General features: G+C 43.8%; 2 protein-coding genes and 1 long non-coding RNA gene across 3 annotated transcripts; all 3 read left to right on the plus strand.

Moving 5' to 3' along the window:
• The first annotated feature begins 773 nt into the window (after positions 1–773).
• On the plus strand, positions 774–9003 carry LOC134418328 (uncharacterized). The gene is made up of 3 exons (XR_010027758.1): positions 774–887; positions 6759–6847; positions 8604–9003. It is a non-coding gene; the product is annotated as an uncharacterized LOC134418328 (long non-coding RNA).
• A 146-nt stretch (positions 9004–9149) lies between these two features.
• On the plus strand, positions 9150–12648 carry RPL34 (ribosomal protein L34). Its single transcript, XM_063156467.1, has 5 exons — positions 9150–9231; positions 9805–9878; positions 9975–10074; positions 10825–10928; positions 12524–12648. Exons 2-5 carry the CDS (start codon positions 9814–9816, stop codon positions 12606–12608), a joined length of 354 nt encoding a protein of 117 aa, XP_063012537.1. The 5' UTR covers positions 9150–9231; positions 9805–9813; the 3' UTR covers positions 12609–12648.
• A 3004-nt stretch (positions 12649–15652) lies between these two features.
• OSTC (oligosaccharyltransferase complex non-catalytic subunit) lies at positions 15653–20028 on the plus strand. Its single transcript, XM_063156469.1, has 4 exons — positions 15653–15831; positions 16038–16131; positions 17710–17907; positions 18995–20028. The coding sequence occupies exons 1-4, from the start codon at positions 15693–15695 to the stop codon at positions 19011–19013; spliced, it is 450 nt and encodes a 149-aa protein (XP_063012539.1). The 5' UTR covers positions 15653–15692; the 3' UTR covers positions 19014–20028.
• The last annotated feature ends 779 nt before the right edge of the window (positions 20029–20807 follow it).

Genomic DNA, 20807 nt, shown 5'->3' on the forward strand with positions numbered 1-20807 from the left:
GATCTCATTATAGGCAAAATGATTTGCAGAAAATATCTCTGATTGTTGAAAGTAATTAGCTACTCTCTCATCAGCTGCAGTAAACCACACATTTAACACTGGATAGCTTCACCATTTCTAAGTATTCATTATAAAGAAAAAGCAGATGAAAGGCATTTCGTTCATGTGCCAGCTCACCTGTACTAACCTTCCCTGTCACTCTACTCTTTTGTCAGTTCTTTCAAAGAGGACTTTAGTGTGGCTTTTTATCACTGCGAAAACCACATTAAGCAACAAACAAGCAAGCTTTTCACACACAAAATTTAACTGGTGCACTGTTACATTTGGGAAGCTACATGGTATCTCCCCATCTACATTCTTTCTCCGTCAGCAGCAAAACTAAAGTGTACCTTGTTAGTTTTCTATTCAAGTTAATTTTGATGCCCTCTGTTCTCAGAAGATAAGGTCTTTATCCTGCTGCAAAGAAATATTTACAGCCAACAGGCAAGCTCTCCTCCACCTTTGCCTGCCTGTTATAAATCCTAAATTCTAAGATTAATGTAAGTTGGCAGTGTCCCTTTAATCAAAATTTAATGCTTGTCTTCAATCTCCTCAAAGCACTTAAAATCTAGCAGCTTTAGAAGGGAGAGAATCATTAGCGCTGCTGTCCTCCGCTTCCCAGCAAGCAGGAGGTTTGACCATGGGGTGTTACAAAAATGGGGATGTTGTGTTACCCTCCACAGAGCCCTATTTGGGATCAGCCTGTTCAACTTCTTTCTTTTTGCTGCTCACAGGGAAGAAGGTGCAGAGCAATCAGAAAATCTGCACACGAAGAAGATGAAGCCAGCACTTTCATTCGGAAGTTCGGAGCAGGCCCTTCTTTGCACCTGCCATCTCTGTGCAGACAGGTACTAAAATTCACATCTAACTGTGTCAGAAATACTGCATTCAGCTGTCTCAGCTTCTGTCACAGGCATAGCTGCTGATCAGCCAGTTAGTCTGGGATGTTCATAGGAGATTGGTTTCCATTGAGTCATTCTGATTCCTGGACCAGTGAGAAGCCAGGCTTGCAGCTTGGCAGCCAAGTGCTTAAAAATCTGGCTGTGAGCCCCTCTGAAAGTCTGGCCTTAAATCTGCAAATATGCAACTCGGAAACCCCCGTAAGAAGCAGGCAGTCTGATGCCAAGCATAAGCCAAGTTCATCACAGCTTCGTGAAAAAATAACACCTTCTGGGATTTTTGTAATGCACAGCAAAATACAATGTTGCAGAAATATTTTGTAGGCAGCTTTCTGTATAGTAACCTGCTGCTCTGCAGGCATTGCTACATAAGGTTGGTCCAGGCATTTCTTTCAGCCCAGTGTCACATCTTGTGTTCTATTACTGTGATGCTTTATGATTTAATGTGCTCTGTTGTTTGCTTCTCAAGCCATTTAATTTTTCTTCCAATTTCCCTTCAATCAAGGTGAATTGCATTATTTCTGTGTTACAAAACTTCATAAATACAGAGGTTTATGGGTACCTCTAGGCCTTAATTGTTTTCTGCTGGATACCAATAAAAATGTATCTGGACAGATAGATATTTTAATGTGTCCCTAATTATTAATGTACAGCTTAGGTTTTACCTAGCAAGGAATATCCAAAGCCTCATGTGCACATATTTACTTGCTTGCTTTCTCTCTGCTTCTCTCCCTTTTGCATCTAAAGTGTGTAGAATTGTTCTAGGCATTTACCTTTGGAGAATTTAGTTTAATCTGACTTACACTGTAAACAAAATTGAGTTGCAGAAGATAATTCTAATTATTGGAAGTATTTGCCTAATCTTTAGCATGTTATAGCCTGGCCATTACCATTTACAGTATATTACAGTTTTAGCTTTTAAAATATGTTCACAGCTGGGCAGTGCCTTGATAGCTCCTGCAGTGTAATCTGGTGTGAGGGGAGTGTAGGCTGCATACAATAGCATGACAGTCTAAAGGGCAGGAGACTTGGTCCAGTGAATGTGCAGTAGATCATTGTTTGAAGGAGAATAATTTTACATGTAGCTAGCTATTCAGAACACAGATCCAAAGGGATTTTTACCTTCAGGTCTTCTTGAAGAATGAAGGCATTTATGGAGAAGTAGGGTAAGGAGACACAGGGAAAAGATAGGAGGCAGCTCATTCATAGACTTAGCATAAAGATATGGAGGCGCTTAACTGAAGAGGGAAGGAATGATGCTTTCTTCTCTCTTCATATGATGAAAATAAAAAGTGATCATGATGGATTTTTGTTATCCTCTGGGCATTAAAAGCTTAAATGCAAAATGCATGACTTATTATATCTAGCCAAATCTTAGGGGTAAATAGGCAGTATTGGGAATTAGTTGTTGTTAATTGGACTTCTGAGCTGAATTCCCAGGGTGCTGCACTGCCAGCATATCCCCTTTGTTTTAATATTGAAACAGGGAGAAGCCAGTTCTATGACGGATTCATTCCACTATAGAACAGCAGAGCACGCTAAATCATCTTCTTCAAAAGAAGCTGCATTTGTTGAATGTAAATATTTTAGGGTTAATTTCTGCATGTACTGTAAAAAGTATTTGTTTCTCCATTGAGCATTTTGAAACTGTAAAGTAAATCTTCAAGTAGCATAAATTGCCTAATTGTTATGTAATATTTGAAGATATGAATTGCTGTTCCTTAAGCTATTGTATTTAGATCACATTTTCTATGTAGTTTGGGGCAGTCAATTCTGCTGCTGGTGAGTTGACCTCTTTTGAATTCCAAGGCAGTGAGTGTGCTTTCATTGATACTAACAAAACATGCAATCTCAAAAATCATATTTCATATTGTTTTATCAACACTATATACAGTGTTCTTCCTTTAGAAAGTTTTAACAATAATCACAAGAAAAGTCCCAAAACCCAAAGATGCCTTCACAGATTCAGGAGACCCAGAAAAAATAGTCTTTTCATCAGGCTTTTGTTCTAGCAGCCAGTCCAGTCTCACGTGCTGAAAAGATTGATAAAGTACAAATCCCCATAGCCAAGCAGAGGCCACGGGTCACACCTCCTTCAGCAGCCTGTTGTAGTTGATGCTCCTTGCACAGCTAATTTTCACTGGTATAATCCCAAAAGGTAACTGAGAAAAACAGGCTTCTATTGCATGTTTGACTTGGTAAAACATCATGGAGAAATGTTCCAAGTGCTCCTGAAGTGCTCAGAAAAAAACAGGGAGATGTTTGTATGAATTATAAACTCCTCAGAAAACTTAAGCAGCAAAGCCTTTCTGCACTGTTAATATATCTTTAAATCATTAAGACAAATATAGGTTTTTTTTAAGGTACACTAATGCATTATTGACCTTTCTTCATTCTTTATCTCTCCCCCTCATCCCTATATGGTCAACATTTGCCATGGTAGGTAGCCCTTCCTATTTTAAAGAACAAAGCAACAGAAAAACGTGCAAAATTCCAGATCCCTTTGACACTTAACCTCTCACTCAGCAGTTTGGTCTCAGTCAATTCAAAGGAGTTTTATTGTTTATTAGACTTGAAATGGAATCTATCCTATACCTTTCTCACCTGTTCGTGGGATCCATGTCAATTTATGGCAGATGGTTTTGAATAATTTCTCATGGAAAGGGGGAGCTACATGGGGCAGCTAGTATTTGGTGTTCACTGCTCTCCCAAAACCTGCACAGATAAAGAATTGTACTTTAATTCTCTTTACAGGGTCCCTAAGATTTTGTTAAATAGTAACATCAATTACATTTCTTTTAGAACAGGGAAGGCTGGACTTAAACCAGTTAGGGCTAGTATTTAGGGAACTAGTTTGTTAAGGCATTTGGGAGGTAACACTGAGTGACCTGCAGACATTACATTAAGGACATCCAAAATCACAGTCACCACCTCCAGTGCCCACACGGCTGATTACGCTGCCCTTAATTAAGTGATTGACCCATCACTGCCACAGGAAACTCTGGCAGTGAGAGTGCTTTGTCCCTCTGATCCTGGGCACAGGCACATCCTCCCTCTAAGGCAGGGAAAATTCGGCCATGCCCCTCGCCTTGGGTGGCTGCTCTTGGGGGAAGGAGCAATGTGAGGTGATGATCCCAAGCAGCTCTGGAGACATTTCCAGTGTGAGTCTTTCCAGAGATGTGAGATGCCTACAGCATAGTACACACTGCTGGGGAAAGGTTGCCTGTGTCCTTGTTGCCTGGATGGTCAGAAGGCTTAGATGTGAGAAGCAGACAGGGTTTAGCTTTATTTGGCACAAAGGGTGAAATGCAGTTTTCACAGCCTGGAATAGCTGTGCAGAGCCCCTTCATTTTTTTCCATTGCTCTGTGGGAAGATGTATAGCCCTTCTTATCATGGCTTATCACGGCTGCACCAGGAGAAATGACACAGGGGATGTTGTAGGCCAGGGACCCTGACTTCAGCCTGAGGGCTGATGAAAAGCAAACGTGAGCTGTCACCATGAAGAATTCACATCCAGCTGCTTGTGCTGCCCATGGGCTCAGTACCCTGCTCCGTCTTAAACACTTTCCACAGGGGAGGAGGAGTGCACACAAAGCCTTTTTAATTAGGTGTTGTATAGGAAGGATGAACTCTATCCCAAGTGAGATGGAGGATTGCATGTCTTCTCCAGATGGTGAAAGTATTTTTTTCTTTAAGGCAGGAGAAAATAAGCAGGTGTGAGTATGGGACCTACCTGTATTGGTTTTAATCGGCAACTTTAGGCAAACTCAGTGTTCTCATCAGAAAAGGGGAAAAATAAACAGCTGAGCACTGTGATTCATTTACACTTCAAATATACTTTGAATTGGTTATTCCTCAATTAATCAAATAGCTGGTGTATCCCTAAAGTAGTATAAAGTGACACGCTGTGTGAAATCAATTTTCCCTTCCAAAATCATTAAATTCAGTAGCCTGTGACTACATCCCTGCTAATTCTAGTACCGGTCCTTTCATCCTCCATTAACTTTGGCACGCCTAACAGGCTGTCAAAAATAATTTCCCAGAACGTAAATAATTCAGAAATTAAAAATTAATAAATAATAACAGAGAGCTACTGGGAGATAGACTGGGTCAATTAGTCAGCTCTGCATTCTGTTTCTTCGCAGCAGGGGGGCAGCCACATTCGTTACTAGAATCTTTCCTCCGATTCCTAGGTCTGATTTACGGCTCTTCATTACTGGATCCAGTCAGACACAATTACCTCCATCACTATCTCAGTTCCTAACTTCAAAGAAACACACATTTTCTTGTCTGCTTTTTTTCTCCTTGCAGCAGCCTCAGCTTGACATCCCTGGAATTTCTTCCACGCGGACTAATTAATAAGACTTTGACTTATCATATTCACTTCTCTTCTTTGATGTCCTACCTTAGTCAATCATCCTATTTAATTAGAATTTCAATGATAACTTTACTTATCTCGTGGCTAGATGTAAATTAAAATAACGGGATTTTAATTCTCTTTCTTACAGGGTTATGACATTTTTGACAGAAAAAGTTTCAACCCAAATACGATATTATGTACTTCCTATGCTAAGACTGCATTTCACTAAATTGTTTTTCCCTCTGCTACAAAATAATTTTGCTTGTTTAACAAGCTCCACTGAAATGGAAATGAACTACAGCTTCTCATAACGTAATTTGCACAGGTCTGTGTTGTGGAAGGTTATGTTAATAGAAATTAGTATAATCAGATAGTGACACACACCACATAGTTAACAAGGAAAGGGAATGGGATTTTTAAGAAAAAAAATCAGCTCTGGAGAGACAGTGGAGCCGAGGACCTCTACTTTCTACCCTTTCAAACAGCTGCTAATACTTTTCCAAGATGTCTTGGTTCCTTTCCACATTTATAGATCTAAGCCTGTTGGTTGCATCCAAGCAGCACTTGAGGTTGGACTCTGACTTCAGTGAGACATTTCTAAAACACATACTGATACACTGTTCATGGAAATGTTATCCTGCCTGTGACTTAACAGGAGCACCACAGCTCTCAGCCATCACATCTTTTCCTCTTTGCAGCACCCAGTATGTGCTTGCCCACAGGCTTGCTTTCCTTCCCATGCCTCTTAGATTTTGCCAGTCTGGACTGGTACAACAGCAAGTGAATGAGTGAAAACATGTCTCATTTTTTAATTGAAGCTTATTGTGGAGAAAAGCCCTAGAGAGATCCATGAAAAGAAGTTAATGGGGCAGTGGAACCCTCCTGGGGCCTGGTAGATTCCTGGAAGTGGTACAGAAGTGTGAGGAAAGTATAAGGGGACCCAGCCAGGCTTATCAAGCCTTTTGCCTTTGAGAACTCTCACTCTTACTCTGTTGGAACTTTACACGTGACCATGCAAATTGTTATGCACATAGATAGGAGTTTTCAGTAAAAAGAGAGATCAAGAGAGGACCATGTGGCAAAGAAAGGATGGTCAACATACCAAGAATTGGTCTTAAACTGTGAACAAAGCATTTTTCTGATGCATTAAACAGAATATGGTGACAGCCTGTTGGCTGGTGCAAAATATATTCCATTACTAAACTGCCATCAGAGATGATTATCCTTCCAATTGGATGTGGTGGCAAAGAGGTTTATTGTTTTGTGTTGCCGATACCCAAGTACACCTGGAAGCCAGCCTCCAGTTTCCTCAATGAAACAGCCCACAACCTCAGGTGCTATGCTTCCACTGACATCCTAGAAATGAAAAATGAAAAAATTATTTTATAGGATGCCACTGTTACTTTTCTACATTGTCGGGCTGTGCATTTGCTAATCCATCCCCTTCATTGCATTCAAGGAAAGAAGAAGACACAGAAAGAGTTAACGAGACATGTTGGATGTAGAAAATGACTGCTCCCAAAAGAGATGGTTTGGTCCTGTGAAGAGGTAGGAGTAGCAGAGAACATGAATCACTTGACTAATCTGTACAAAATGGGCTTAGTGAGCTTCTGCTTCAAATCTTATCCCCACATTAGATAGCATTAAACCAGTTGTCATTTAGCTAACATTTCCAGATGCTCTGGTGAGCTGTTTGCCTGATAGCCCTGTTCCTCTTAAAAAAGAACTGAAAATGCTTGAAAAACTAGGCCAGTACATCAGCAGAAGCAAATGGCTGGAATTTAATTGGCAGTTTCTAAAACTTACACAGGTTGAGTTTAGAGCCTAAGTGGAATAAGTTCAAAAGCGTATCAATACTATTGTCAATAATAAAATAGTTACCTGTTGCACTGACAACATCTAAACTATTCTATCATAATTTAATAGTGTTGTTCTTTAACAATTGGATTCTGTTACCCTTTTATATTTAGGCATGATTATTTAATCTAATTTAATTGGCTTTCTTATTCCCCTCAGGGTTCTGGGCCTAGAAAGTTCATGTTAAATACTCTAATTGCTCTGAAATTTACTTGTCTTCTAAAATATGCTCCTATTTTAAATATACCCTAAAATCTAGTTCATACATATTTTCTCTCCTTTCATGAATTAAAAAATAATTCTGGTGTCCATGATTTGCACTTAAAAAGAGTCAATAATTAACCAAAATAATAATTATAGATTGAAAACAGGGAGGATGCAGTACAACAAACTGTGAGTTACATAAATAAGGCCAGGAGCACACATCAAAGCTTTCTGAGCACCTGCTAATCTCCAAAAGCAGAGCTGAAGCTGCTAATGATGGCAGCAGCAGCACCCTACATGCTTAACGTGTTGGTCCTTGAGTATCACTGTGGAACAGTGCTCAGGTCAGTGGGGCAAAAAAGCATTTGAGGGCTCACAGACCGTGGGCCCAACCCCATCCTCCTTGCAGATGGTGATTTCCCATTGATGCTGCATGGAGATTTTGACTGTGCGAGTCAGTATCAACTGTGAGAGCAACCACAAGGCATTCACACACACTGTGAGGGGGAGGACTTGGTGTGGCAGTGGGAACACCACCACTGCCACCAGAGGCTGGGGAGCAGAAGTGATGGAAAAGTGTGCTTTAAAACCTCTTGGTCTTTCATGTGTCAGAGCCAGGTGGCGGGATGGGATCCAGATCCATTAGTAAGGTCACATATAGATAGCAGAGGTCAGACGCTGATTTCAGAACACAGAGGCAGCTCTGCTCGTCAACATGCTTCTCAGCTTGGCAGGGACCAGGGGTGTGGGATGGGAGCAGAAACAAACATCTGGGAGAAGTGTAGTTCAGGGAGTGTTTCTCCTTTCCTTCCTGTTAATGGAAAGGTGAGGGGTTGCCAGAGGTACCTTCTGTGTATTTAGATTTTAATATGGCAGATCTGGCACCACTGGAATGCTGTTTCTGGCTACTGACAAGCCATCCTATAGTCCCTTAGCTCTGGCTTTCTCTTCTTTTGTCAAGGGTCTACCAGAGGCTATTAAATAGATTTCATAGAACATTCTGAGTTCAAAGGGACCCACAAGGGTCATTGAGTCCAGTTCTTAAGAGAATATAGGCCCATACAGAGATTGAACCCACAACCTTGGTGTTGTTAGCACCATGCCTACACCAACTGAGATAATCTAGGGTCAGGAAATGTGACCCAGCTCAGGACACTTGGGCGATGCTTATGGATGAACACGGGGAGGATGTATTAAGGGACAGTTCTACTAGCTGTGTCCTTTTTTTCCCTGTTTTTCCTAGGTACCTGTGGTCTGCCTGGTGCTGTGCCCGGGAAGGCCAGTGCTGGTCAGGAGTGAGGACATCTCGAGGGGAACGGAGCCTGGCAAGGGCAGCCCTGCAATGCCCCAGGCAAGGCTTTCGAGGGATTCTGTGGGATCAGCCTTTCCTTGTGCACGTTTTGTGTCAGACACACGGTTCCCAGGTGTGTCACGAGCCACTGTGCCGTGGAAAAGCCTGTAGGAGTGACTTGTAATTGAGAGCTTAAACAGCAGGATGGGGAACGGCTTCTGGACCCACAGCTACCTAATTACCATAATGAAGCACTAACCCTTCTTTCCCAGGACAGAAGACGATATTTTAGTCAAAGAGTTTTTCAGTAAAACACGCAACAAATAAAACGGAGTCCCCACGGCGCCCATTGGCCGGCTCCCGATGCCGCCGCCGAGCGGCGCCCCGCCCCGCTTCAGCCGTACAACATGGCGCCACCTGCACCTCCGTGCCGTACAACATGGCGCTGCCCACTCGCCGCCCTGCCTAGTAGACGGACTCCAGTGCGCAGGCGCCGCTATTTCTTCCGGTCTCCAGCACGCCGCTATTTCAATGTTGACTCGCGCATTTCCGCTTCCTCTTCCGGGTCCGGCGGCGCCAGGTATGGCGGTGGGCGAGCGAGGGCTGTGGGTGCCCATCCGCCTCCATCCGCGGCCCGGCGGGCGGCGAGCGCGATCCGAGGCCCCGAGGGGCAGCGGGGATGGGCCGGCGGCGCTGCCGCTGCCCGCGCGTGGGCCGGAGCGGGGGCAGAACCGCCCGGCAGAGAGGCCGGGCCTGCCGAGGCCTCCGCGGTGGGGCTCCCGAGCAGGGCCCGCGTCTCCCGGGGCTGCGAGTGGAGCTTTTGTTGACTACAAAATACGGAGCTGCCAAAGCTCTATGCAGTCTCTTAGGAGAGCGTGACATAATGCAGGCAAGACAGGGATATTTGAACAGTGTTCGGGTTAGTTCGGGTGAATTTTCATTGCGGATCGCATCGTGCCCGCTGTCAGGCGTTTTGTTGTTCTCTAATACCGTTCTGCTGGTGTCGCTGATCAGGAAAGGCTTTAGTTTTATTAATATGGGATCGGCAGCTGCTGATTCACATCTGGCTCTGTACGGGTGATCCTGTGAGATGTGAATTCCTGTGTGGACGTCCAGCTCTTAACTAGTGCCGCTTTGGTTTTGGTTTTTTTAGGGGTGAAAAATGGTGCAGCGCCTGACATACCGCCGTAGGTTGTCCTACAACACAGCTTCCAACAAGACCAGACTGTAAGTAAGACCGTGTGTAAGAAAACTGCTGTTGTAAACAGGTGATGCTTCCTTTCCCATTGTCACGTTAACTGAGCGTTTCTCTGCTGTGCTCAGGTCCCGAACACCCGGGAACAGGATTGTTTACCTTTACACCAAGAAAGTGGGAAAGGCCCCCAAGTCAGCATGTGGGATTTGCCCAGGACGACTTCGTGGTGTGAGTATGATTACAAACACCTAAGGGTGTTGCTGTGCTGCAGCGTTTCTTCAGAAAAAAGAGCCTATCCAAGGGTTACAATGGGCCTGTTAATTTATCAGTTCTTGTTGAAATAACCTTTTTCTTTAAAATGTTCAAATCAAATGTTGTAGAGTTTACTAGCAAAATGAGCTTTGGAAGCTCAAACTTTTTTTAATGCTCTTGGTTTGCATTATTATTAAATATAAACTCTTGTTTTAGAAAGTCTGAAATTTTTAAAACTAGACAGGGCAGTTCTGTAGCAGATTTAAAAATGTAAATTAGACCTATTAGACTTACAGAAAAAAGGGTAAGCCAAGTTTATAAAGTATTTAGAAAAAAGGAATTAATATTCTTAATGTATTTTTCTTTAGAAGGTTTTCTTGAAGTAACACCATTGCTATTAACAGTTATGGGAATGCTTGAGTAATGGTGATCTTTGAGCAGTTCCTATCTTTAAAAAAAGTCTTTCTTTATAACCAGTTTTTTAATGGTACTCTTGTTGAACCCCTGTGGTGGGATGAAAAGATCAGCTTAGGAATGCTGAGGATGGCCCATGCAGTGAGCTGTGACCTTGGTCACTTTTTAGCATCTTGAATAGTAAACCTCAAGTGTTGCTGGTTTTTTTGTGTTTGTTTTTTTTTTAACTATGAAAGTGATGTTGGTTTTTACGTGTCAGAGAAAAAGAATTTCTGTGCCATGACACCCTTGTTTGCTTTTTGCCGTCTGTAGGTCCGTGCTGTGCGCCCCAAAGTCCTGATGAGGCTGTCAAAAACAAAGAAGCACGTGAGCAGAGCCTACGGTGGCTCCATGTGCGCCAAGTGTGTCCGTGACAGGTAACTCACACCAAGCCAGCTCTGTTCCTCAGGTTGCTTCTTACAGAATTTTTACATCTCTCTCAGACTTTGAAGGCTCTTGTCTGACCCTGGGTTGGGGAGATGGAGAGCGTGAGTGTGGGGCACATCAAGCAATGATGTGTGTGATTTTTGTCCCTTGGGTGTGAGGGAGTTCCTGTGTGTGGAACTCCTTTGTGGAGACTGTGTTCTTCAGGACTTCGTAATGCACTGTTGCATTGATACTAAACAGTCTGCTCGTGCTGGGTTTTTATCTTTTGTATTGACTGCCCATGGTAAAGATTATTCTGTTCTGTTGTCCTGTTTTGCCTTATGCAGATCTAACTGAATTTTTCACTTGTTTGTAGTGTTTTGGGATTCACAGGTATTACTTGGTTGTGTGTTAAGCAGCTTTATGTGGTCAAACTTTAAAATGTCCTTTGCCAGGCCTCATTGAATTCAGTTTTATTGTGTAGCAATTGCATATCCTATGCTTCCTTGGCAAGTTTGAGGAAAAGCACGACCATGAGTGTGTCATCTCTGTGAATGGTAAACAGAAAATCTCTGAGGTCAGCAGTCTAATGCCAGGTTTTTTTTCATCTGTAGTGCCAGCATTTTTTTATTATTTTGGCATGTGTAAGTTCTAAGATGAATTACATTAGGCACCACTGAAGATGAGCTGTTACAGCTGCAGAGCCATAGCATAACTTTTCTGTGTTGAAAGCCACATTTTTTCTGAGTATTTTCCCAAACCCTTCATGAGCTTGGTTGGTAGGTCTTAGTGCATGAGTATGTTCTATTTCTACTGTGCCTAAACCAGAAATTACAGCCACCTCCTTTCTTGTAATGGTCAGGTTTTCTCTTGCACCTGCGTAGGCATCTTTGACAGTTTTGTACTGCAGAAGTAGCCATGTGTACCAGATACTGACAGAAGGCATTTTAATGTTAAAGGGTAGAAAAGTGTGTGGCACACTGGTGCTGTTGGCTCAGAACCATCAAATAGTCTGTTGGTATGTGAGTGCTGGTGCACAGATCTGTCCCATCTGCCTGGTGGCCCTGCATGTCTTCCAGAAATAGTCATATTTGGGCACGACTTGACCTGCTAGGCTTTTCCCTGTTGATGTGCAAGGAGCTTTAATCCTGACAGGGAAAGTATTCCTGGTTTTGATAACTGGATGCATGTAGTTTCCTGTAGTTCTGAGGAAGAGAGCTGACTTGTCACACCAATTCTGACTTCAACAGAATTAAATTAATTCTCCAGTTTGGAGTTCTGCTTTTTGCCTTTAAAGTTTGTGAGGATGGTAAATTTTCCCATGATCAGCCATCAAGTATTACCTTGCTTGCCTCCAAGCCACTTACCCTAAATTTGCAGGCACTGCAGGCTGCAATCCCCAAGCTGCTGCATTCATGGAGTGCTACTGTCCCTGTCATTTGCTGCTGGCAAGAACAGCCGTGGGTTCCCTTTTTATGTAACTGTGGAGCTAACACCACATGTGCAATGAATGTGGGAGATGGCAAAACTAATTGTAATTTGTCTTATTTTTGTGTTTATACTTTCATAAATAGACACATATCCTAAAGTTGTTTTTCTTTTCCAGGATCAAACGAGCTTTTCTTATTGAGGAGCAGAAGATCGTTGTGAAAGTGTTGAAGGCACAAGCACAGAGCCAGAAGTCAAAGTGAATATTTGTAGTTTCAGCCCAATAAATGAGATCTCCACTTCTCTTGTGTCCTGTCATTCCATTTGTGACTCAAAGCTGCTAGGAGCTGCTTCTGCTTCTTGCAGGTTGTACAGTGCAGAGCTGGGTTTTACTGCAACAGAACCTGTAGGTCAGGATGCTCTGTTCAGTGCTGCCTGCTGAAAGGAAGTCTGGTTAAACAGGACTCTCAGCTCAGGCTCAGTCACATCGAGGGGTTGGAATAACTTTCAGCAGTGCAGGTTTTCTTTCAGCAGCTGTTTATCAAGTTATTGGAGGACCTGGCTCAGAAGAAAGTTAGGACTTTGAAAAAGAAGAGCAAACAGAAGACAGCTAGTATAAACTTAAGGTAGATTTTTTTTTTTTTCATTGTATGCAGTATTACTCAAGAGAAGGGGGAGAGAATAGTCTTAGCTTCTCAAAGCCAGTACTGCAGTGCAGTATCCACCAGACAGTTGCCTCCTGCTACATCTGAATCTCTGGAAGAAAGCTGTAGCTGCTGTATCCTGCTAGGTCTTCCTGGGTCAGCAGTTACAGGTATGATACCAGCAGAACTCCAGGGTGCAGCTAGGACAGGCCTTTAAAGGCTTCCTGATTTAAAGTAGCAATTTGGGCCTCTGGTATTGAAATTTGAACCAAAGTTTGTTGGTTTATCATCAAGGATGTAATTGTAATTTAAAAAGTGAAAATGGCTTTGCTTCATTCTGTTTTGGATAGAACTCTAAATGTGTCTCTTAATGCTGTCCAGGAGTGTTATAATGCAGTCAGGATAATTCTTGCTTTGCCTGTGGAGTGGTATTCCTCAGCTCCAACTCTGAATTTTGAACTGCTTTTAGTATCTGACAGGCATCTATTTTTACCTGTTTTTAACCAATAACTATTTTTTCAAAAAGTAGTGAGCTCTACCATGACAGTATGGAAGGAGAAGCAATAATTGATCACAGAGGCTTACTGGGAGCCATGAGAGAGCCACTTAAAGGGGTTTCTGAGGTCACTGTGGAGTCTGCTCAGGCTGTGGCTCACATGTGTGCAGGTCTCTCCTGAGGGCATGCTGCCTTTCACCTGCCTAGCTCTGCCAGCTGCCGTCAGCCAAGGGACAGAGGACAGAAGGCTGAGTCGAAAAGCCCTTCTGGTGGCAGTGAGCTGGTGCTTTGGGTGAGGAGCCTGGCAACTCAGCTGCCTCCTGGGTGTGACAGCAGGAGGTGGCTCTGCTCCAGGATAAGTGACTTAGTACCGTGCATGATGAAAGGAGTTGTAGCTCCCCAAGGATTTCGTCACAGTGTCCCAAGGAGTTAAAATAATTGTCAATATTCTCAAAATGGATAAATGTAGCTTGAAGTATGTGAAACATCTCTCCTCAGCTCAGGTGCAAGGGCTGTAGCTCATTAAAGGAGGTTTTGAGCCTAACATTACTACTCTTAACATTTTTGAGTGCTGTTTCTATAGTTACTTTAAGGTTAACATTTCCTTAGTTGTCTTGCTGTTCCAGTGCACATTTTAGTACTTTAGCATGCTGTGAAAAAAAAGGCAACTAGGACAGGTGTGTGCAACCTGCCCTTGTTTTGCATGAAAGACTGTGAGATGAGAGTTTTCCTTCAGGCTTTTGGAAAGAAATAGAAATGGAGGGAGAATAATTTTGGAATAATGAGGATTAATGTAATATAAACATCTGTTGACAGGCACTGCAAGGGAGATTCTTCCAAACAGGAAGGATAAGACTGAAAACAGCTAGCTGTAAATGACATGATTGCCCCAGAAGGCAGCAGTTAAGAGTTAGGATACATGGTATTGCCACTACAGGTAGAAATCAAAGCAGTCCTGAGGCAATGTTTCAGTGAAATGGTAATAAGGCCCGTAATTATTTTAAAACTGACCAGGTGGCTGCCATGTAGGAATGGGGCAGACTTTTGGGGAAGGGCAGTGCAGTGGGAAGTGGGCTGGGTAGCATGGCGAGCTGGGTGAGTTCAGATGGTGTGTGTGCTTTGGAACCGCTCCTGTAACCTGAAGAGTTCTTCCCCGCCCTTTCCCTAGAGAGGCTTCCCCTCAACAGGGGGAGTTTTTCTGACGTGCTGCCTCGGTGCTGCTCCAAAGCGAGCTGAGGACAGAGGCAGCGGGGGCCGGGCCGGGCTGGCCCGCTGAGGTGTGTGCACCCTTACAGGAGCGTGTGAGATGGGCTGTAACACACGGCACCCTGCTTGCTCTCTGCAGGACTGCTGTGATGTGCCTTGTCCTGCCTGCTCTGTGTGCAGCTGCCGGGATGACCTCTGCCTGTGGTCAGGATGGCCACCACATCCAAGGGGCAACCCAGCCCCACGCTCCCCTGCAAACACAGGGACTGGGGTAAGGCCTACTACGGAACTTGGTCTGCTCGCCGGGTCTGCATCGCCCCAGCCCGACTGTGCAAATTCACACGCGGGACGTGGCTTTTCCTCCCCCCATCGGAAAACTGCATCAGGACAGGGGTGTCCAAAGGGTGCTCGACCCCATGGCAGGGGCGGCGGGAGCGTCCCGCGAGTGACCGGCGGGCAGTGGTGTCCCCCCGAGTGACCAGCGGGCGGTGTCCGTGAGTGACCGGCGGGCAGTGGTGTCCCACCGAGTGACCGGCGGGCAGTGGTGTCCCACCCGCGGGCAGGGCCGGTGGCACAGGGAGGGCCCGGGGCGGCCACGTGGCTGCCCAGCCCAGGGGCGGGGCCTGCTCATGGCCACATCCCCAGCCCCGCCCCCGCCCGGAGCCGGTACCCAGCGCCGACACGTCAGGGCTGCTGGGTCCTGGCAGGTGAGTAAACCGGATTAGGCCCTTCGCCGGCGAATTGGCGGCGTTTCCATGTCTTTATGCAGACAAAAAAAAAAAAGTCAGAATCTGTCATTTAAACCTGGTAGCAAGTTTCTAGTGCTTTGTTTAGTTTGTCCCTTTAGAAAGGGATCCGTTTCCCCCTGTCAGGACGCGCAGCCCATTTCCGTTTCCGCCTTCGTGTCGGTGTCGGTGTGGGAGCGCGGCGGCGGCGGCGGGAGCGGACAGCGCCGGCAGGGAGCAGCGGGGCCGCGGCCGCCCCGGGACCGCACGGCGGCCATGGAGACGCTGTACCGCCTGCCCTTCGCCGTGCTCGAATGCCCCAACATCAAGCTGAAGCGGCCGAGCTGGGTGCACATGCCCTCGGCCATGACCGTGTACGCGCTGGTGGTCGTGTCCTACTTCCTCATCACCGGAGGTGAGGCCGGGCCGGGTGAAGCGGAGGCCCCGCTGACGGAGCGGCTCCCCCTCGGTCCTGTCCCGGTGGCAGAGCCGCGGCTGAGCCCTGTCCGGGCCCGAACCGCCCGTAGAACACGAGCCTCGGGCATCCCCCAGCGCGCCCGCGGGGTCGGGGCGGCTCTCGCTGCTGCGAGTCCAAGTCGGTGCTTGCTTTCCTCCCCGCAGGAATCATCTATGACGTGATCGTGGAACCTCCCAGCGTGGGCTCCATGACAGACGAACACGGGCATCAGAGGCCAGTGGCTTTCTTGGCATACAGGTTAGAGCCCTGTTCCCGCCAGCGGCATGCTGCAAATGCCGAAGCTCAAGCGAATAAACCCCGTCTTGCCAAGCTGTGCATCTGTCCCTTCCCTTCCCTTCCCTTCCCTTCCCTTCCCTTCCCTTCCCTTTTCTCTGCAAGGCAGGAGTTGATTTATATCAGTTCTTGGTTTGCCAAGAACTGTTTTCTGTGTTTTACGAAAACCCCACCCAACCAGCATTGAAACTAGTGGAAATCAAATGACTTAGTCCTAAAACTTTTAAAAACGAAAAGTCTGGTAAAAAGAAATTGGTTTGTGCTGGAGGTACTTATTTTTTTTTGCTACTCAGGTTGAGCTTTATACTGGATGCATTTGATCAATTTTTGTTGCATAATATGTAATGTTTGGGAAGCTTTCGTTTTTTTCAGTTTTAAACTCTACTGTACTTGGGCCTCTGGTGGGAACATTGTTACAAATGTGTAACAACTGGGTCTTCCTAGTGCCCTTGGTTTCTATTACTGAAAATGAGCTAGAGACTCCTGGTAACAAACTGGTCTGAAGAGAGTTAAGTCTACTTTTTTAACTGGGGGGGATCTATGTATGTGGAAACAAATAATGATTTTTATTGAATACTGAAAAGTTGGTTGAATCGGTGAGGTCTGTGACATGGTTGATGTGACAGATTTTGGCTTGGACTAGATCTGTGCTTCAGACTGGGTTGAGTTGTTGCAATGTTGGTGAATCAAGTTGCTGCAGGGAGTTGTTAATGCTGTCATTTGTCAGTGTAAACAAGACAAGAGAAGATAAACTTGTTTGTTTCCAGGATATGAGGCAGTAATGATAATCTTTATTTCTGTATGGCCATCCACCGTAGTTTCATCAGTGCCAGGTTTATGAGGTTGCTATTTAGGAGGATGGGAAAATGGCTCAGTGACTGTGGGAAGCAGGAGACTCGTGATCCAGGTGCAAGATTCTTTCTGCATCTCAGCTTCCTCACTCTCCATCTCTTTCCACTTGTAAGAAGGAGGTGCAGCTGTGTGGGCTGACAGAGAGCCCCAGGGGGCACCCCCAGGCTGGTCCTGCAATGGATCCATGCAGGCTCAGCAAGCAGGCAGCAGAACATCCTGCAGGATGTGTGCTGGAACCAGCAGATGTGCTTCCTGTGCTGCTGTTGTGCTTTGAGTGGAATTTGTGCTGAGAGGAGGATTGAGGCAGTGCTGCCTGAACATGGGCATGGAAATAAGGAGGTGCTGGTGCCATGCCTTGGGATCATCTGTATAACCAGGGACCTCCTTGGACTAGGTGGTTCTGCAATCCAGTGAGCTGGGTGGTAGCTGTTGGTATGCACAAATATGTATAAATCCTCCTGAGTGCTGCACTGGGCACCTTGCAGACTCTCAGTTCTGGACATTAATGTCTTGATATAATTGTACAACATTTATTACATTTTCCTATTTATTTTAGTTAGAAAGTCAGCCATCAAATTTAATCATCGTGTGTGCTTGTACAGCTATAACATGTTGAGTAGATAGGGTTTGAAATGTAAATAATTTCTTTAATCTTTTTCTGACTCTTTTTACTTTTTTTTCCCCCTTTAGAGTAAATGGGCAGTACATTATGGAAGGCCTTGCATCCAGCTTCCTCTTCACAATGGGTGGCCTAGGATTCATAATTCTGGATCGATCCAATGCACCAAACATCCCCAAGTTGAATAGGTTTCTTTTGCTCTTTATTGGATTTGTGAGTGTGCTTTTGAGCTTCTTCATGGCCAGAGTTTTCATGAGGATGAAATTACCGTAAGCGGTTTAACTATCTTATATCTTTCAGTCTTTGTTCTCTTTTGTGGCTCATGTGTGCTGTGTTAAATTTAGGAATAACAGAAATTATTCAGCTTGAATATAAGTTGCCTTTTCGACTGCTTTTTTTTTTGAACAAGCTACCTTGAGTGAGGTGGGATGCTTTGGGAGTCACCTTTCTCTAAGATCATGCTGTAGTTAAAAAAGGGTGACAGAAAATATGATTACTGAGTCTGACTTGCTCAGTGCACCTTAAAATTCATTGTATGTACTGGTCAGGTAAGTAGCTACAAAGTAGGGCTTTGAGGAATATGGAACTGTCAAAGTACTGTAGCTTTCAAGCTGTGCAAAATCCAAATGCAGGTTTTCTAGTTTTCCCCCCCTCTGTATTTTTTGTTCTATTTAATTTAGAATACCTGAAACCTGGTGTTTAGAGTTACTGGTAGGTAATTTTTGGAGTAGCTCCATGAAGTGTTGAATTAATAGTGACAGTCATTCTTCTATTCTTGACTACTTTTTCTGGCCTCTGCAGAGTACTTTAAAAAAATTGTTTCATAATACACAAGTGATGGTTTCCCTGGCAGCAGGTACCTGGATAGGGACCTACCCTATATTTTCTTGCTTCATTGATGCTCTATGGGTTTTTTGCTTCACTGAGTACATGTGTGTCTGTACAACAGTTCTCATTCTGAAGTTCATGAAAAGAACAGGGCTTCAGAGAAATGGAAGAGAAAGAGACAACAGATTTGTGTGAAGTGTCAGAAAAGATCAGGTTGTATTGAATATCTTAACACTTTCAGTTTGCGTAAAGGGCACACATAAAGAACATTTCTTAGGGCATAATGTGGGCTTCAAAAATTCCAAACAATTACCAAAGTTGGATCAAGAACATTGCTAATGCATTTTCAGAGTTCATTGAAGAAAACCAGCTGAGGAAGGAGTGGGCAGTTATAGATGACCAAAGATCCTTGATCAGCAGAGGCTTTTGCAGTCTTAAATTTTGGTTTAAGATTGTGTGCCTCTTGATTTTTGAGGAGTGCTACCTATGTTTGCTAACTTTTTGTCTAAATTAATTTTCTTTCTGTAGGGGCTACTTGATGGGTTAGTACCTCTTGTGCTGTGTGAAAGTTCGAGCTGAATTTCCTCCTCTTCACGAAGTATTTTAAGAAGAAACAGCAAGAAATGAGTTCCATAGTCATCATAAACAGCAGAGAGACCTGGCCACGAGAAACAACTAGGGAAAGAGTGCTTTCTCTGCAAACAAAATGGCACTACCAGTGGCTGATCTGTAGTTTTCAAGCAATGTTTTATCATTTCTGATGTAGAGCTTTTGAAAAAGAGAAAGTTATATAGCTGAGTATTTCTTTTATATTCCATCTCAGTATGAAGTAGAGAACCTACCTTTAGCTCTACCTGAAATGAGTACTCGCCATTGACGGTTCTTTGTTGCAGGTCTGTCTCCTCTTCCTGGTTTGGGACAATTATGTATGTGAATCAGAGAAGAAACACTCAAAACATTGATTTCCAAGTTGTAATCAGCAAATTAGTAACTTTGGATGCTTTACAGCCAGAATACAATGTGTCTGAAATTATTGTGAAGGCATCTTTGGCCTTAATGATATTAATGCTCTATGTGAGCAAATCCAGACATGCACTGGGAAGGGCAAACTGTATGAATGTGCATTTTTTTAAGAAAAAGTGTACAAAAGGAGCCAAATAAAACTTATTTTCTAAAAAATTATTTTAAATTTGTGCAACTTGTAAAGCTTTTGCTTGTTTGTATGGACTGTTCTGCATTCAGACATGAGGTGCCATACCATGACCACGTAATTTCAGCTTTGATTTTTATTGTTGGATAATGATTTTTTTTTTAGTATCAGGGACCAGAAACCTCATTTTCCATGAATTTGTACTGTATGCAAACAACATGCTGTTATCAGTAGCCAAGAACACTTACTTCTGAAGCTGCTGCTTTTTTGTGTGAGGCAAAGTTCCAGTTTGATACGTCTTAATTTTAAAAGATAGAGTGTTGCTGAAATGTTTTAATTCAAGTAATGTATTGCATTTTGGGGGAAGGACAGATCCCTCTGAATCACCATAAATGTCTTTTTTTGCAATTCATATGTGTTTGAAGCACTATTTTAATCAGTACAATAATATAAAGTAGAAAAGTTATTTATTCCTGTAATTGTGAAGTAAGCATTACTGTTCACATACTAATCAAATATCTGTGCTAGTTGTTAATCATCTGCCCTCAGGATATGTCATTTCCACTGCCACATCCTTATGAACGATGTGACACTTTTGCATCTGTTCATCTTACATGTTTGTCATTAAGATTTAAGGTAGTTTGAGCTGTTTTATGAGGCTCATAACTGCAAAATTTCCAGTCTTTTTGACACAGTTATTTTTGGTCACTCTGGTTTTGGTGAGACATATGCTTACCTTCAGGGGGGAGTATTGATATTATGTAAGCAAATAACTGCATCTTAAGTTGTCTTTTTAAATACTCTAGGAGGTAAGTCAAACCAGAAAGTTCACTGACTAAAATCAAGACTCTTCTGGCTCAGTGCTTGTTGTAGTGCAGTTGAGCTTCAGTGTCCCGAGTTTGCAGCTGGTTCTAAATGAGCAGGCACTTGAACGTGATTTTAAAGGCACAGTTCAGTGCCTGTGCTCTGTGAAGTGCCATCCACTGTAATTGCAAATTTTAATTGTAACTTGAAACAACAATTGAAATAGATGTAATTGCAAGGTAGAATATAATTTTGGGAGAGCAAAACTAGGTGACTGCCTCTGCAATAAATAAGGCTGAAGGAACATCACGGTTTTTTGGTCACAGACTCCCAGCTAGGTCTGGCATGATCATCTGCACCAGTCTGGCACAGAGAGAACCAGGACAA

The sequence above is a fragment of the Melospiza melodia genome, chromosome 5 (genome assembly GCF_035770615.1).
Source record: "Melospiza melodia melodia isolate bMelMel2 chromosome 5, bMelMel2.pri, whole genome shotgun sequence".
Classification (NCBI taxonomy): domain Eukaryota; kingdom Metazoa; phylum Chordata; class Aves; order Passeriformes; family Passerellidae; genus Melospiza; species Melospiza melodia.

What these genes read in the sequence shown, in the direction of transcription:
- RPL34 (XM_063156467.1), top strand. Translation starts at nt 9,814, where the DNA reads ATGGTGCAGCGCCTGACATACCGCCGTAGGTTGTCCTACAACACAGCT. An exon ending in GCCCAGGACGACTTCGTGGT is followed by an intron (nt 10,075 to 10,824) that starts GTGAGTATGATT and finishes TGCCGTCTGTAG; the next exon opens with GTCCGTGCTGTGCGCCCCAA. An exon ending in GCCAAGTGTGTCCGTGACAG is followed by an intron (nt 10,929 to 12,523) that starts GTAACTCACACC and finishes TTTCTTTTCCAG; the next exon opens with GATCAAACGAGCTTTTCTTA.
- OSTC (XM_063156469.1), top strand. Translation starts at nt 15,693, where the DNA reads ATGGAGACGCTGTACCGCCTGCCCTTCGCCGTGCTCGAATGCCCCAAC. An exon ending in CTACTTCCTCATCACCGGAG is followed by an intron (nt 15,832 to 16,037) that starts GTGAGGCCGGGC and finishes TCCTCCCCGCAG; the next exon opens with GAATCATCTATGACGTGATC. An exon ending in GTGGCTTTCTTGGCATACAG is followed by an intron (nt 16,132 to 17,709) that starts GTTAGAGCCCTG and finishes TTCCCCCTTTAG; the next exon opens with AGTAAATGGGCAGTACATTA.